The sequence below is a fragment of the Bufo gargarizans genome, chromosome 5 (assembly GCF_014858855.1).
Source record: "Bufo gargarizans isolate SCDJY-AF-19 chromosome 5, ASM1485885v1, whole genome shotgun sequence".
NCBI lineage: Eukaryota > Metazoa > Chordata > Amphibia > Anura > Bufonidae > Bufo > Bufo gargarizans.
Genome location: NC_058084.1, coordinates 150161102 through 150179884, shown reverse-complemented (window position 1 = coordinate 150179884; position 18783 = coordinate 150161102). Strand labels below are relative to the sequence as shown.

Sequence of the window (18783 nt, the reverse complement as noted above, 5' to 3'; positions counted from 1 at the left end):
TGCATACTGGAACACTGGGTGGGGCAGAGGGGACCATACTAAGTTTGGCTGTGGGGCCCTACAAGATCTGACCATTCCCATTATGCCTTCACGTGAATTTGTCCCTTTTCAAGCAATTCGATAAAGAATTGGCGATTTGAGTCCATACACGGTCTACCTGACATCACCGCATTTGACGGAAACCGGGACAGAAAACTTCATCAATAATATAGCCCAGGACTGCAGCCGCAAATCAACCAATCCAGACGCTAGTTTCCCATTCTGACACTCTCATAGACTGCGCCATGTGCTAGACGATATATGCAGTAAATAACCAACGTAACCAGTCAGGAAGGCGGATCTAGCTACAAAACGTCCATGTATGCCTTGGCTACAACAGTAGAGAAGATCCATGGGGACAGCTTTTTAAAAGTTGAGGACACAAGTCTATACGAGTGTACGTAAAATGATGAGACGTCCAGCAGCCCGGTGTTGTCATGCCACTTCCTAAGCAGATCCAGCTTTGTAGAGCAGAAGGAAGCCTGCTTGCTGAGAACACAGCCATTTCTTTCATCCGCTGTATTCTCAAGGAGTTCCGGTGGAATGACTGATTATCCAATTGGCAGGGAAAAGGTTAACCCAGCTTCCTTGTATTCAACGTTGTGTTTGTGTCGATCTTCATATGAAACAGTGCTTTCTCTGTTAGCTCTGCAGAACTATATTTAGTGCTAATCACTCATCATAGAGCTACATGACATCCCTTTCCTTTACCAGAGTGGATCAACATAAACCCACCCTGCGCTGGTGAAAGGCACTAGCTCCACAAGACTAGTTAACCATAGAAGTCGCCTATGCATTAGCTCCACGAGACTAGTTAACCAGAGAAGCCACCTATGCATTAGCTCCATGAGACTAGTTAACCAGAGAAGCGACCTATACATTAGCTCCACAAGATTAGTTAACCAGAGAAGCCACCTATGCATTAGCTCCACGAGACTAGTTAACCAGAGAAGCCACCTATGCATTAGCTCCACGAGACTAGTTAACCAGAGAAGTGACCTATGCATTAGCTCCACGAGACTAGTTAACCAGAGAAGTGACCTATGCATTAGTTTCACGAGACTAGTTAACCAGAGAAGCGACCTATGCATTAGCTCCACAAGATTAGTTAACCGGAGAAGCTATGCATTAGCTCCACGAGACTAGTTAACCAGAGAAGTGACCTATGCATTAGCTCCACGAGACTAGTTAACCAGAGAAGTGACCTATGCATTAGCTCCACGAGACTAGTTAACCAGAGAAGTGACCTATGCATTATCTCCATGAGACTAGTTAACCAGAGAAGTGACCTATGCATTAGCTCCACGAGACTAGTTAACCAAAGAAGCCACCTACGCATTAGCTCCACGATATTAGTTAACCAGAGAAGCCGCCTATGCATTAGCTCCACGAGACTAGTTAACCATGTATAGCAAGCAGAGATATTGAACACCATGAAGAATAAGCACAAAGTACATTGGAAAGTTACTTACAGGAAACCATAACCACATTGTAATGGTGACCGTTTTAGGGACAGGTCTAGGTGTAACAAACTCTGCTACATTTAAAGCTGGCAGCTCAGTGGGGGTGGGGCAGGGGTGTGTCCTTTCTGCAGATGCTGGTAAATAAAGGCGGGAACTGAGCGTGGTATGTTAACCTCGGGGAGTTGGATGGAGAATTTAGAAAAAAGAGCAAACAGCAGGTGGTGCTATACAGATGGATACAGTGAGTAATTCAGTGGCTATAGTACATTTTTATTACATGCAATTACAAAGTATACAGATGCAGGTTTGAAAAATGTAGACTACTGTTTGTGGGAGAACCCCTTTACCGTATTTTTAGGACTAAAAAAAAATTTGGGGAAAGTGAGAGGGCGCGTCTTATAGTCTGAATGCTAATGACTGCTTCCATTATAGAAGCGGTTATTGGCATGCGGGAGGCATGGGGTCCACGCTACACAGCTCCAGGTGTTCAGTGGCTCCCCTGGTCAACTTGACAGCCAGATAGCTGACCCATAGAGAATGACTGGGACTGGGTGGGCCAACAGATATCCCATGCACAGCAGTCAGCCACCTTGGCTAAACTACGGCTTCAAGTTGAAAGAGCTTACACATACACAGGAGGATATCCAGCATCTGTATGACCCTTACCATGCCAAAGTGGCAGCCGGTATGGCAGCAAGGGGAGATGCCACCCAGTATTAATGTGACCCTCCCTCAACAAAAACCCTGCTGCAGAACCCAAAATGAAGGGTGTGCCACATTGGTTGTGTGATCATTGACCAAGCACCACTAGCAGTTTATACTTTGATAATCTCAGCTCCATTGCAAGGGGTTCCTTTTTTCATTTTCCAGTAGTGTATAATGCATGTCCTGCACAGCCACACATACTCTGTCACCATACAAAACACTGGCAATGGTCATTTTCATGTACTAGTCTGGGAGACAAATTCAAGATACTGGTGAATGAGGTAGTCTTTGTATCGCTGCATTTCATGCTAAGGCCCCTTTCACACAAGCGAGTACTCCGCGAGGGTGCAATGCCTGATGGGAACGCATTGCGCCCGCACTGAATCAGGACCCGTTCATTTCAATGGGTCTGTGTACATGAGCATAGAAATAAATGCGGCTGCGTGAAAATCGCATTGCATCAGCAAGTGCAGATGCAACGCAATTTTTACGGATGGTTGCTAAGAGATGTTGGTGATATACCTTCAGTTTTTTGTCACACGCGTGCAAAACGCATTAAATCGCAATGCACCCGTGCATTTTTCACTGAACGCACCTGCAACACATCCGGACCTAATCAGCTCACGCTCGTCTGCAAGGGGCCTAAGAGTTTGTTTGGTTCACCACATACAAAAGCTAAAGGGTTTACCCCATGAAGGAATAAATAAAAAAAGCAACTATCAACTGACATCTGCAACAATCAGTCAAAAAAACTAAACCAAAAAACTGTTCTAAAATAGTTTTTTTCACTCATTACTACCAATATACCCCTCCACAATGGAGCTCTGTTGATTTCCAGTAGGCAGAAAGCAAAGCGCCCCACGACTAGGGGTTGCATCGATATCAAAATTTTGATTCGATTTTGATACCATAAAAAAGTATTGCGATACTCGATACCATACGTAAAAAAAATTTAACACCAAAAAAGCTGCATGCATTCTGCATTTTATGGAACGTCCGGCCCTTAATAGAACAGTCTTATCCTATTTTTTGGGGGGACAAGGTGATTAAAAAATGGCGAATCGCGCGGCTTAAACTTTTTTTTTTTCTGTTATGGCGTTCACTGCATAGGAGATATTTTTTAAAATATTTTAATAGTTCACACTTTTACAGGCGTGCGATATGCAATATATTTTTTTAATGTTTATATATTTTATATAACTTTTTTTTTTTACTTTTTATTTAATAACTATTGGCCCCCTTATGGGTTAGAACCTGTGATCTTTTTATCCCTTGTCCTATTCACCCTGATAGATCTCTATTAGGATGAATAGGATCTCACACTCTCCCTGCTGCCCTGTACTTTGTGCACACCGCAGCAGGGAGCTTACCATGGCAGCCAGGGCTTCAGTAGCGTCCTGGCTGCCATGGTTACCGATCAGAGCCCCAGGATTAAACTGCTGGTGCTCCAATCACAACTGCCACCAATGAGGAGGACAGGAGGGACCCTGTGGCCATTGCCACCAATGAATATAACAATAAGGGGCGGGCGCCTGGGGCCACTGCGCCACCAATGAATATAATTAACACATTAATTTAAGTGTAGGCAGCGGTATCACAATCCCGCCACCCGCCCTTTATGACATTGGGCTGCGATCCCCGGCAATTAACCCTTCATGTTCGGCACCTGTGATACTGCTGCCGGCACTTAAATTAATGTGTCAATTATATTTACTGGTGGTGCAGTGGCCACAGTCCCTCCCCTCCTCCGCAGTTCTAAACTCCCATTGGTGGCAGCGGCGGCACAAGGGGGAGGGACTGCCTCCTTCTTCCCTGTGCTGCTGAGAACATGGCACGCACTGAAAGCAGCGTGTGCCATGTTCTCTAACAGATACTAGACTGTGTACCCTAGTATCGTTAAATAGTAAGACTCGGTATAGTATCGATCCGGGTCTAAAAGTATCGATTGGGTTTCAAAACGTAGATATCCGATGCAAATCTACCCACGACTCCCGAGCCACTGCCTCTCCCATGAGTGCCATGCGGTTATTGTTTAGGGATCAAGGTGTGGATTAAGGCTGAGTACACAGAAGGAAGCTACCGCCCATGTGTGTCCACTGCTGCCTGATGCAGAAGATGGACACAGATCTAGCACTGGCGTCAAGATAAGATATCTACACTCACACACACACTCACACACACACAAATAGACTGCTTTTGTGACCTTCTGTTGAGCACAATACAATAATTCTTATGGGATAACCCCTTTGAGTATAAATTACGTTTCACAGTTCATAACATATCTTATCACTTGGCCTGACTCGAAAGCACAAAATTACAAGGCACACTCCTGACCTCCCACTGTAAGAGACATAGATTTAGACAATTATGAGTGGAAGCAACGCTAAGCCCTGGCTTCACACACAAACATTATATTAAAAAGGCCTTAGACCAAAGCAATGCTTTAAACCAAACAAAAAACATTTCCCTTCATTTGATGGAAGCTGAAGAGTAACTGGTGTACTGTGGCCATCTCCAGACACATTGCACCAACATATTCTGCAGCGCTGTACAGAGACTGTCAGCACTCACATCACTCCCTGTTCTCATCAGTCGCATTGGGGTCCCAGATATGGCAAAACTTCCACATCAGTCCAATTAAACACCACTTACTAAAATTAACGTAGGAAAATTTGGACAACCACCATTTACACGACAGATAATTGTAAATGTTTTTTTTTTTTTGCATTAAAATTTCACAATCGCTAGCACCAACCACACTGTTGTTATGATCCCCCACAACAGTGCTCCACACTCCCCCTAGTGGTCACTACAGCACCTCCCTCCTTACTGCACTACATTTTACACTGACTTGCTTCCCACTAGTCCTGTGTATCTACAACACATGTTAGACAGAACCTTGAATAGTCGTCATGGGAGGGTTGTTAGGCCCACCAGGAATCCGAAAATCAGAGATTTTTTGGTTGTGGGTCACAGCACACACATAAGCAATAGTGTGCTAAATTCGCTAGAGATCCAGGGCATCCACTGGTTAATAGCCTTGACTTTGAAATGGAGCGTTGGAGCGAATACCACCTCGTGGTGCATATGTTTTTTTTATAGCATGAACAACTTCCGACAGCGGGGGGGTAATTCTGAGTTTCCAGTGCCTTGCCACTATGTTACGGGTGGCCGTTAATATATGTGCTGTGACCCATCTAGAGGCGTGGGGAATAACGTGAAGGCCTATGTTGAGTACCGCTAGTTCAGGAGTCAACATGGCGAATTTGTAGGTACTGATAAAAATATTTATTCGGTAGTGAGAATTTTTGGTGTAGCGACTCAAAGGGAAGCATAGTGTCTCCATAAAATAGATCTCCTAATTTATCCACTCCATGGTCCGCCCATTTAGACACTGTGAAGTTAGGTTTGAGAAAGCCTATTAATGAGAGAGGGAAACGGGTGGTATCTAGGTGCATTTTCCGGGAGGTATGATTTAAGAGAGACATCCACGCGTCTTTGGAAGCCTTATCTAGAGGGAGAGGTGAAGTAAGAGGTTTGAACGTCAGCACGCCAAGAAGCCACTCGGGGTATGGTATGACATTAGAGAATTTTTCCATTTGAAGCCATCTTTGGGGTTTAGTGGGTTGCCACCATTCCTTAGCTTGAGTTGTAAGTGAAGCCCAATGGTATTTTTTTTTATATCTGGGACTCCCAGTCCTCCCATCTTAAAAGCAGGGTATAAGGCGGATTTGCAAATTCTGGGTCTGCAGGGTCCCCATATAAAAGCCAACATATCTTTTTGTAGCATATGTAGGAAGCTATTCGGAAATTTAATAGGGATACAGCGAAACTTAGAGTATCTGCGCAAACCGCAGATTTGCAAAAAACGGAAGCCGTCCGTGTGCCTTCTGCAATTTGTGGAACGGAACGGGCGGCCCATTGTAGAAATGCCTATTCTTGTCCGCAAAACGGACAAGAATAGGACATGCTATTTTTTGGGGGGCGGAGCAACACATGCAGACAGCACACAGAGTACTGTCCGCATCTTTTGCGGCCCTATTGAAGTGAATGGGTCCACACCCGAGCTGCAAAAAATGCGTCTCAGATGCAGACCACAACAACGGTCGTGTTCATGAGGACTAAGGGTGACTCCAGAAACTAGTTAAACCACCTAAAGGAGTTTCCCTAGAATGACAATAGTGTGGGTCCAACTTCTGGGACACCCACCAATGACCAGAGCAGGGGATTCAACGGTGAAATGTTCCGTTGCTGCATTCAAACAGGGGACACAGGAACCCCGTTCTTGTGATCAGTGGGGTTTCCAGAATCAGTGGTTGCAAAATCTCTATCAAATCATTTTTTTTTCTTTTTTTTGCACTGGCATCGTGGATGGACGTTTATGTACTTGTGGAGTTCCAGGGATGTCACTACCAAAACTGCCTATGGGCTGATGGTGTGTACCTGAACTGGTGAAATGAGGTGGGGTGTATTGACAATGGAGTACGAGTCTCCCTGATGCACCTTTCTACACGCTCACAAGTGTTGTGCAACCACTAAATAGGCGACATGTCTGTAAAGATATGTCCGTGCAATAGATGACATATGTAATGAGTGAATTCATTCATTAAAAAAGGCAAGCAAGGTTTCCACAGAGATTCGGAGATTATGAAACAAGCACACCATCATATGCTTTGCCCTGACACTAATCTTTGAAGCTTGTACAGTAGACTTTTTGTCTATAGACAGGAAGAGGTCTTTGAATGAAAATAAATAATAATTAACATTACATTAGTGGAACCCACAAGAGCTGCTAAAAGCAAGCCACAATGCCATCAATAACATACACCATGCTGCTGAAAGCCAGGAACATTTAGAAAGTCTTAAGAAAAACAAACAGAAAAGACAAAAAAAAAAATATTTTCCAATATTTGCGGAGGTGTGCCATGTATTATTCTATATGAAAATACAGTCTCGATTCGGAGACATACAGTATAAATATTAAATAATGCTGGATGTTTTCACTATGCCCGCCCAGACCCAGTGGTGTGCCCTAAGGGTGGTCCACAGCTACAAGTGGTGCCATTTCCCACTACAAACAGATGAAGAAAAATGATGTTTTCATATATGCATATGAGCCTCTAGGAGCAATGGGGGCGTTGACATTACACCTAGAGGCTCTGCTCTCTCTGCAGTTGCTATGCCCTTTGCACTTTGACTGGCAGGACCAGGCAGAAAAAATGTCATCACGCCTGGCCCTTTAAAAGAAAGTGGAGAGGGCGTGGCAGTTTAAAAGAGAACTGAGCCTCTAGGTGTAATGGCAACGCCCCCATTGCTCTTCAAAGCTCATTTGCATATATTAAAACATAATTTTTCTCAGCAATGCGGGCATATATGAACATGGGACCAACACAGATACCATGCAACAGGTCAGCCAGGTTCGTAGGTACAGATCTGCTAACAGCTGCCCTTAACACCTTCACTGCCTTTTAGCAATGTTTATTTTAACTAGTACAGCCCCATAGATAAAGACAGGTACATTGTAAGAGACACTGACTCAAGAGTGAGTGGACGGTTGCAGCCAGAACATACCATGCTGTAACAATAAGGCTGGGACAGGTTGATTATGGCTTGATACATGATGTATAGCCAAAAAGCCAAACCTAAAAAAGAAATACAGCAGGTTTGGATTTTTGCGATTGTACACCACAACCTGCGAGTCGCAATGAGACCCTAGTTGCAATGCTGCAGCAGTACACTGAGATCCGGCCATGCAATGCGTGTCAGCCTAATCAAGTGTCGTTACCGCACATGTGATCATTCGCATGTGCCCTTTACAACTCCCAAGCTATTGGCATGCATACGTGCTGCCAAACCACGCAGATTTTCAGGTCAACATAAGAGGCCATCAACCTAAGGTGAGCAAGTATTCATCGTCAGATTGCTGCATGTGTTCATACTGGAGTACGATTGTTCATACTAATGATCATTCAGCCAATTATTGCACTGCAGAAACTGGTCTGAAAGGGAACCTGTCACCTAGAAAATGCATATTAAACTGCCAGCAGTAACTTATTGCAGCCTGTAGCATGATTATAAAGAGGTCTGTGTCTTTTCTGTGAAATGCGGCAAAGGTCCGAAAAAAAGACTTTTATTCAACAGGCCACGCTATGTAAATGATAGTCTTGAAGTCAAGGGGGCAGCAGCTTTCTCACCTGAAGTCAAGGGTGCTCCGTCCCATTTTCCTCCCCTTAGTGTTTGATTGATAGGATTTCAGTCACTACTGGACGCATGAATGTGGTCTTGCACGTGCGCAGTGTCCCTGCAATACCGGCGCCTGCGCTGTGCCTGTTCCACTCCGCTATGAGTACTGTTCAAAAGGCTCAATGCTCAGGCACACGAGAGCCTGGGCATGCGTGAGACTACATTCAAGCAACCGGCAGTGAAGGAATCGGCATCCTATCAATCAAACACTTTAGGGAGGTAAAGGGGACGGGCCCCCTTGACTTCAAGACTATCGTTTACATAGCGTGGCCTGTTGAATAAAAGTATTTTTTCGGACCTTTGCCGCATTGCACAGAAAAGACACAGACCCCTTTATAATCATGCTACAGGCTGCAATAAAGTACTGCTGGCGGTTTAATATGCATTTTCTAGGTGACAGGTTCCCTTTAAGGGCGAGTTCACATTACCATTATGCATTCTGTTATTGTTTTCAGTTATAACAGAAAATGGAATCCATAAGACGGAAATCAAAGCGGAAGCCTTTAAGAGACATTCCGTTTCGATCAGTCATAATAGAAGTCTATGGGCAGCATAACGGAGCGGTCTGGTTTCCGGAAACAAGGTTCTCTCCTGCATAACGAAAACCAGACGGATCCATTATGATTATGGAGTGCATAACTGGGATCTAAACCCGGCCTAACTCCACTATATTAAAAGGCCAATCAACGATCAGAGTGGCATTGGAAAAAAAAGTTAAAAACTCCACCGTTCCGCTGCTGGTCTCTGCTTCTTGTTCGCTCTTAAAGGGATTTTGTCATCTCTTTTTACCCTATAGAGGTAGATCGCCGCTAGCATGTCCACAATATACCTGTCTCATATCTCTGAGTAGTTTTATTGAGTATAAAAAAATATTTTATAGATATGTAAATCAGCCTGGTAAGGAGCCCATGGGGCTGCACTAACCGTTCTGGAGCCCAGCCACGCCCCCTGTGAAGGAGCCCAGCCACGCCCCCTGTGAAGGAGCCCAGCCACGCCCCCTGTGAAGGAGCCCAGCCACGCCCCCTGTGAAGGAGCCCAGCCACGCCCCCTGTGAAGGAGCCCAGCCACGCCCCCTGTGAAGGAGCCCAGCCACGCCCCCTGTGAAGGAGCCCAGCACTGCCTGTAACCACCAATCTCCTCCTTGCTCACAAAGTCAGATCGCCGCGAGCTCGCGCATGCACAGTTCCTTCCCTGAGGCAGCACAGGGAAGGAACACTATGCCGGCACTGCGCACCGCGAGATTACAGTGACCTGCCTCAGGTGGAGGCACCTGATCAGGTCTCAGAAATGACGAGGAATCGGTGGAGAGGAGTATGACGTCTTTTGTTTTTCTATGCCATCTTGAGCCCAAAAGAAATAAAAAAAATTGGGCAGACAACCTATAAATGTATGCATAGTTCAAATGACAGAACTTTTTTTCCATCTATTGTGGACCCCCTTTAGTGCACTCAGCAGGCTAGGTAACCTAGCAAACGCTCAGCTTCCTGTGTGGGTAACCACCATCTAACTATATGTACTGAGGGTGTAGCCCCCGTCCAATACACTGCAGCTCTATAATGCAAAGGACAGCCTTAGCCATCGACAACCAGAATCATGACAAGAAACCACACAACTTCAAGACAAAAGGAAAAATAGAGAAAGACAAGAACAGCACAAGATCCCAATACAGGGCTCGCTCACCCTTCTATGCGCTCTTGCAGCGATCGTCCATTACAAATCTCATTGTTTAATATTGTTTTACAGAGCCAGCAGAACACGACAGGAAAAAGCTGCACTGTGTGATAACCAGCGCAATATCAAAGGACCGAGCAGCAATACCCTACACCTGTGTTTTCCTATGTATTTTCTATATTCTGTCTTCTGTTCAAAGGCCAAGAACAATATTTTACTTCATTCACCCAAATGAAGATAGAAATCAAGCTTTTACATGATGAAGTCCGATAACGGAATAGTCTAAAGCGTATGTTCCCACACGAGTGAAGTTCCCATAACCTGCCCTAGAGAAGTTCAACACATGTCAAGTTTTTAAATGGGCCTATTCAATGGGAATTCAGGCCTCCTTAACCATTTCAGTGGCCTTCATACCAGACGAGCATGCAGCCTTTGAAAGCCTGGCATCATCATTTTAATATTAGGGTATTTAGAGACATTTGAAGGATGCCTTAAAGGGGTTTTTCAGTAATTTTTTTTATTTTTTATTAAGTGCCCACAGCATGGCCCCGAAACAGAAGATTCATACTTACCCGCTTCACGCCCCTGTGGTCCCTGGCACTTTGTATGCTGTCTCCATATTCTGGTCCCAGAGCTGTTCACACGCACTACTCCAGCCAATGACTGGCTACAGCCGAGATGTGGCCACAATCAGCAAGTCCCCGCAGGAGCAGTGCATGCGGTCAGCCAGATGTAAACAGATGGAGATGGCGGGGGGCAACGCAGAGGACCGGAGTGCTGGGGAGCCCTTAAGTATGAACCTTCTGTTTCAGGGCCATGCTGCAGGAACTTGACTGAATTTTTATTTATTTTTTACTGAAAAACTCCTTTAATGGTAATCAATGTGCTTACAAATCTATGAAAATATACACAGAAATATAAACATCTACATACATATCTTGCGATGCAAATACACATTTCAACTTTAAAGGGGTATTCCAGGACCAATATATTGATCGCCTGTCCATAGGATAGGTCATTAATATCAGATCAGTGGCAGTCCGACACCCGATGCTCCAACCAACAAGTTGTTAGCGGCAGCTCCAATCCCAGAAGTAAACAGAGTACAGAGCTAAACCATACAGCACCATACCCTGTGCAGTGGCCACTCTTGGGTACTGCAGCTCAGCTATTATTCAAGTGAATGAGAGCAGAGCTGCAGTACCCGAGAACAGCCACTGCAAGTGTATGGAGCTGTGGTATTCTGTACACTGTTTACTAACGAAACCGCAGCAGCAACTAACCGCCTGTTGTTGACAGTGTCAGACCCCCACTGCTCCGATATTAATAACCTATTCTATGGACAGGTGATAAATATGTTGGTCCTGGAAAACTCCTTTAACAGGAAGAATAATTCCCCCACCCCCAGAAACGGCACCACATGGGTTGATCCTGGAACTGCCGCCACAAAATCAAACTCCCCATCCCCCCACAAGTCTCATATAATTCATTTAGGTAATTATATTGACAAGAATATCGCCATAATAGAGAAGCACTTACTATTGTGCGCAGTCAATGAGTTGGTATTCATTTGACCTCTCGAAGCATGCCTTCACACCGTCATCATCCCAAAGTTTTTGTGCGTGTTCAAAAAATTCCTAGAAACCAAAAGTGAAAGTTGTCATTTTCTATGAAGAGCACCCAACAGTAAGGTCACAATAATTCACAGTGTATATAAGAAGAGTGTAAACGTAGTAATACACAGCCAATTCATCATGGTGTAACAAGTGCGGATTCAATAAGTAACCTGATGTGATGGTAAAACGTACAGTTATATAACATAGGGGAGTGCGCAAGAGTCACCATCTTTGCACAGGGACAGAAAAATACAGATAGGATGTCTACCAGAAAAGTGCATCCAGATCACCAACCACTAGGGCACTGTCTCCTTACAGCGCAGATCCACTTTACTCCTTTATTTCCATCTGAGACACTGGAGGCACATTGTTAGGTCATGCCACCTCTGGGACCCACACCAATCTTCAGAACCGACCACCGGATAGAAGAGGAAGAGCAGCCGTGCATGTGTGCCTTCTGTTTACTACTAAGGGAATCCCAAAAATATCAGAGTGTTGGCTTGGCTATTTTTGGGTCCACATCCGTGATGCAGTGCATAAACAGCCAGGGCCCGTATATATGGAGGACCTGCTGTGTTTGGGCCACAATACAGGCCTGGCCAGCACATGGTCGCGTGCATGAGCCCTCATTGAGATCCTCTGACTGATCTCAATACTGGGAAAAAACAATGCAAGTGGGAAAGTAGTCTTATAGAGCAGGAGGAGCTGAGCAGATCAATAGTTTTATGGGAAAATATTCAGTAAAAAGGTCTCAAGTACATGACCTTATGTATTTTGCGGCCCACAAATTGCAGATCCCAAAAATACAGATACTGTGCAGCCATACGTCACTGCACGTGGCATCCGGGTCGTCTGTTCTTATGCTGGTTTAATTAGATAAATGCCTAAAAGCTGCATACTTCTTAACAACCCGGAGTGAATGTAAGTCATCACTTCTGAGGGAACTGCCGACGCCTAAAGAAATACAAACCGAATTGTAGGCGACTAGGGTCTTCTCAATACCTGTAATACAGGTGAAACTCCAAAAATCTGAATATAGTGCAAAAGTCCATTTCAGTAATGCAACTTAAAATTAGAATTTTGTGAAAAGGTTCAATATTCTAGGCTCAAAGTGTCACACTCTAGTCAGCTAATTAATCCATACCCCCTGAGCGAAGGGTACCTCAAAATTGTGACTTTAGGGTTTCATAAGCTGTAAGCCATCATCATCCAAATTATAACAAATAAAAGCTTGAAATGTCTCGCTTTGCATGTAATGAGTCTCTCTCATATGTTAGTTTCACCTTTTAAGTTGCATTACTGAAATTTTTCGGGTTTCGCCTGTACTCTAATCCAGGGGCACATACAGTACTTTACTCGTTTCAATGAAATGTATTGGAACACAGAAACAAAATGACTATATAGTGCAAACCCATTCATAAATGACGCAAATATGAATGCACAAGACAGAAAACTAAAATATCTCAAGTGGTGTCAGCAGAATTCCTAGAAACGAATGTGTCAAGAATGACCCTTACCTGGAGGACTATGGGCAATCCCTCTAGGACAGGCATGCTCAACCTGCGGCCCTCCAGTTGTTGCAAAACTACAACTCCCATCATTCCCTGACAGCCTACAACTATCGTCCTACAAAAGGGCATGGTGGGAGTTGTAGTTTTACAACAGCTGGAGGGCCGCAGGTTGAGCATCCCTGCTCTAGGATATGGACGCCTATGTGATGTACAGAAAGTCTGCGCTTTGTTCCTGAAGTTTGCCTCGTTTACAATGAAGTCAAAGTTATACCTACATAATACACTAATCTGAAAAATCAGGGCATTGGGGAGGAAGAGCGTGAAATCAGCAGGGTTATTTTTGGACATGCTTACGGAGATTAGCAGTTTGTTTTGTGCAAGTCTAATAGTTTGCACATGATGTTTTTATTTCTGCTAGCTTGCATTAGCCAAATGTGAAAACGGAAATGTGGATACGCACCTTCTACCAAATCTACCTCCCTACAAATACCAGCGTAATGAAAGACTAAAACTAGAAACGACTAAGGTTTCACACGACCGTATTTTCGCACGGTTGAGGAGTGCACACTGAATGTCTGTTTTTTGTGGCTCCGTTGTGCCGTTCTGGTCCGTATCCCACTAATAGAAATGGCTATTCCGCTCTGTAAAATGGACAATAATAGGACACGTTCTATAATTTGTAAAATGGACATACGGATGCGGACAGCACATCGATGACATCCGTGTGCTGTCCATTTTTTCTTGCACGCCCGTAGAAATGAGCGGGTCCGTATGCAAAGACACAGATACAAAATACGGTCATGTGCAAAAGGCCTTATCCAGCAAAAATTGGACACCAGGGAAACCTTCTGCACAAAGCATTTCATGCCAAGAAACAGGAAGCCCTGAGGTCTGAACAACCTAACAAAACCCTGAAGTGATCTGCAAACCATGTCGGTACAATACTTAAGCTTTTTCTCCAAAACAAAAACAAAATAGTTAAAAAAAAAAAAAAAAAAAAAAAAAAAAAAAAAAAAAAAAAAAACGGACAAGAGAACCATTGTCAGGCAGGTTTCTAATCAGAGAGCCAGCACCAGTACATCATAAAGGTTCATCTCAGGTCACAGGGGAGACAGCAGAAACGCCTGAACACTCCTGTGCCACCTCTGCTTCTACGTCCTGGCCAATCACAACGTACAATATAAAGCTGTGAGGCGCCTGGAATATAAAGCCGCTTTCAACACATCCTAGGAGAGTGAAAGCAAACAAAAGCGGAAATCCTTTCGTGTTCCTCAGTCACCTTTGTTGCTGAACACATTCTGAACACAACAGTTAAAGGGGTAGTCCCACGAAAAATATTCTAGTTTTCAAATTAGCACCTGAATCTGAACATGTTTATAATTGCCACAGACTTATTCAATAAAATCTATCTGTATAGCGCCACCTGCTGTCTGTTCTTTTTCTAATTTCTCTGTCCACCTCACTGAGATGGTCGCACATGCTCAGTTCCATTCTTCAATTGCAACCAGCTGCAGCAGAAATGAAAAAGCACACCCCCCTGAGCTGCTAGCTTAAAGGGGTTTTTACAAGTTTTTAATACCGATAACCTATCCTCAGGATAGATCATCATCAGTATCTGATGGTGGGGGTCCGACACCTGACACCCCCCAGGACCAATTGTTTGAAGCACTCCTGTGAACACTGCGGCCTCCTTGCAGCTTACCGAGCACAGCGCCGTCCAATGGATAGCGGCTATGCCTAGTATTCACTTGAATGGAACTGATCTGTGCCGAGACCATGTGACCAATGGAGGTGATGTCACTGGCTTAAAAAGAGGCCGTTACGCTCATTCAAACAGCTGATCGGCAGGGGTTGTCGGGTGTTGGACTCCCACTATTAGATATTGATGACCTATCTTGAGGATTTACCTGAGGAAGTGGGAGTCTCACCCATGTGTTGTGCCTGAGTGAATGCCCCAGACCTGTTTTTTTTTTTTTTTACCTGTCCTATTCATTTGGTCAAAGGGTCAGACCCTCTGCTGGAGGGCGCTGCTACTTGGGACCTTGTTTATAGCTCTTCTTGGTGTTGTGCATACAGTGCCCAGGGTCTGGGTTCATGCACTATGGACGCTCCCCTCCCTGCGTTATGTTTCTATCTTGAGGACAGGTGATCAGTATTAAACACTTGGAAAACCCCTTTAAAATAAATCTTGCAGAACAATTGGAGCAATGAATGTGGAGATCTCTGGACCCATGTGAGGTACAGGGCTGGTCCTAGCTATTTTACTATACGATTTCTGATTTTAGGATTTTCAATTCCATATTACCAATGCACAGTTACAGTAGATTTTTCTTAAAATATATAGTATATTTAGACATATTAGTATAGCAAAATAGCAATTTTAAAGTGTGGCAGGCCTCCTTTAGGCTACATTTACATGACACAGTGGAAAATCACGCCTGTTAAGAACGGATACACTGTCAGCTTTTCACGGCCATTTGGCATCAATGCGTGCATACATTTTTTGACCGTTTATCCTTTAACTGTCATTTTGAAATAGTTTTTATTCGTCATTAATATATCCATAATAGCCCCGACAGTGCCCCAACTATATATGTCCCCATAGTGTCCTCATAATGGCCATGAATTAACGTCCTCCAATAGTGCCCCCCACATCCCCCCAAAAATTTAAAAAATTAAAAACCCTCCCTCATCCACTTGCAAGAGCGGACAACTGCTCCTCATTGAAGGCCTCAGGACCTGACTCTCCTAGCATCGTAACTGTGTGCTTTAGGTCCTGCTGCCTCCAGTGAGGGTCCACATGTATGCAAATAGAAGAGATTATTTTCTTTAGATTTTAACCCCTAAATGGACTTTATTTTTTTATTTTATTTTTTTAGACATAGTGTACCCATTTTTAACGCCCATTAGACGGGTTCACCGCTGTCTAAATGGTCGGTTAAAAACGGGCCCACTGATTTCAGCAGGCTGTGTCTGGCTGCAAAAACTATCAAAAATAGGAAAAGTCCTATATTTTTGATGCCAGCTATTCACTAGCCGTAAAAACATTTATTTACGTATAGATGTTGAACAATTTATTTAACAGACATCCATTAAAAATTTTGATCGCAGATCTTTATATATTCATATAGTAGCCTCTGCCTAAAGAAAAAAAATTGTACGCCCCTCTTTAGTCCTGTAAAAAGCATAAATAGCAGAGCTGGATAAGACTAAACATGGCGGCAGCCATGTGACCCTCACAGGTATCATGTGACCAGGCTTTCAGTTAATTGCCCAGGTATCTCACAAGTGAACGACCTGCCAGAGTTCACCATGAATATTGCGGCTGGCATAACTGCTGGATTACCATTGACTATAATGGGATCCAGCCACATTCTGGAATAAAGGCCGGGTTTCAGCCAAATACCTCTGCATGCAGCAATTTTTCTCATAAAGCTAGTGTGAGTATAGCGTAACGCCAGCCAAGCCGTTTCGGCACTTATTACAGATTATTCATATCTCTGCCATGAACGGCAGAGATAGTACAAACCCTAAGAAATGGGTGGAAAGTTAAAAGTGGAAATCCTCTGAAAACACATGTAAATAAATAAAAATAAAAATTATATATAGCCGCCTGAGCCCACGGCTGTGAGGACGTGCACCGTTTTTTTGTCTTGTGCTGCTGAGACCCGCATTTTGTTTATATATATATATATAACAATTCACCTACTGTAATGCTGATAATATACTTCAAAAGTACTAATGATTTTCCATTTAAAACTAAATGACGATAAAAGAAAATAAGAATATACTTGATTTGGCCCAATTTAGCATTGAATTTGGCATTTCAATTTTCTTCAGGTCTGGACAAAAAGCTAAAAACTGTGCAATGACAGGAAAGTGAAGGGACTCCCCCAGGCCTACTAAAATGGTACACATACTTCAGTTAAATTTTAACCCCCGGGGCAAGATCTGCTCTGGAGCTGCACAGATCATAGCGTGAATGCTACACCACCTATATGTCACTGATGGTGTGGTTTGTTCGCATTAAAAAGACCTCTATCATCAGAAATTGTATTCGATCGTCAAATACCCATTAATTGCTAAGCATGTTTTTTATTTTTATTTTGTGCCGTTTATTTTTGCATGTCTGTATCTATTTCAGCTAAAACTTTGCATTACATCAATAGTACAGTGTATATACGTGAGTAATAACTATTTATGGCCATTATATGACTTGCAATTTTTTGCAGTTTCCCCCTGGGCATGCTGAATGTCTAGTTTGCAGAGATGGCGGGTGGAGACCACTGCACACAAAAAGTAGAGGAGAATCTGCTTCATAACTTTTCTTGCTTATTACTGCTAAAAGCTAGGATTGTGACATTTTGGCTATTACAGAAGAAAACACGTGGCATCAACGCAGATGACCATTTGCAAAGTTGAGGACAATTTTTTCCCACATTTCTATTCTTTTAGATATCTTTATAGGTCTGCCCCATTCCTTCATCTTGTGAAAACATTAAATAATAGCTGGTTAGTTCAGAGACCGATCATATCATCTCCAGCCAGCCTTTCATAAGCTCATACTTAATACAGTACTTAAAATATGTTTATATATTTTCTTATTATATTGACTGGGGACGTGAAATAAAATACCCCCTTGGGCATAGTGCTTGACATTCTATTATCTTGGGATGACTGATGCCACCTGGATTCTTTTTGACTAATTGACTGCAGCAGCATGCACTCAACCTGATATATCCAGAAACAGATAACTGCAATACACCTAGGCCTTCCTATAGAGGTCATAGACAAATGACATTACATTATCTTTTTATGCAATTCTACAATTGCGCTTTATTATCATTTAAGCTGACCATGTTGCATGTAGGCACATAAATGTCCTGACCACCACTACGGATGCAGTCAAGGTCCATCACCACATACAGTTGAGCGTTTTACATTGAGTAAATCCTAATACAGAATGCACAGTCACACCTTAAAGTTGCTCTGTAGCCTAACACTCAACGTTAGAAAAGAGGTTTAAAAAAAACCCAAAACAAATGTTAAAGGGGTTATCCAATAGCAGGCTTTGACCGGGACGAGCCTCCCTAGCATCGCGGGTGCTATTGGCTGACCACCCAACCTAGCGCCAAATGTTTTCATCCATGCGCCGAGGAGATGCAGCAGCGGACTTGCCGGTATGAGTAGCAACACAAGTGCCGGGGAGCGAGGCAAGTACAACCTCTCCGTGTTGGGCCCGGGCATATCAGGGGGGGGGGGGGGGGGGGGCGCCATTATAGATCTTGGATAACCCCTTTAACATTCTGCTAACTATACAGGAAGACCTCATTTTTCATTTACTGACATTGGCCCACATTTAGTAATGTCAATGACCGTAGATTTCAGAGTAAACTGCACCGAACAGTAGCGCAACTTGGAGAATCTAGGTGTAGTTTCAGCGCCTTGTCCAAAAAGGGGGAATGGTTTACTGTCAAAAAAGCGTTGCTTTGTGGAAAATGGGTCTGGACTAAAAAGAAACTTTTGTGCTCAAAT

General features: G+C 43.6%; 1 protein-coding gene across 2 annotated transcripts in view; it reads right to left on the bottom strand.

The window, feature by feature from the left end:
- Positions 1–18783, bottom strand: part of GNAL (G protein subunit alpha L) — a 308716-nt gene that overhangs the window by 69793 nt on the left and 220140 nt on the right. For both annotated transcript variants that reach the window (XM_044293648.1, XM_044293649.1), the window contains exon 5: positions 11661–11758. In XM_044293648.1, the coding sequence (XP_044149583.1) occupies positions 11661–11758 (98 nt within the window). The remainder of the gene's footprint in view (positions 1–11660; positions 11759–18783) is intronic.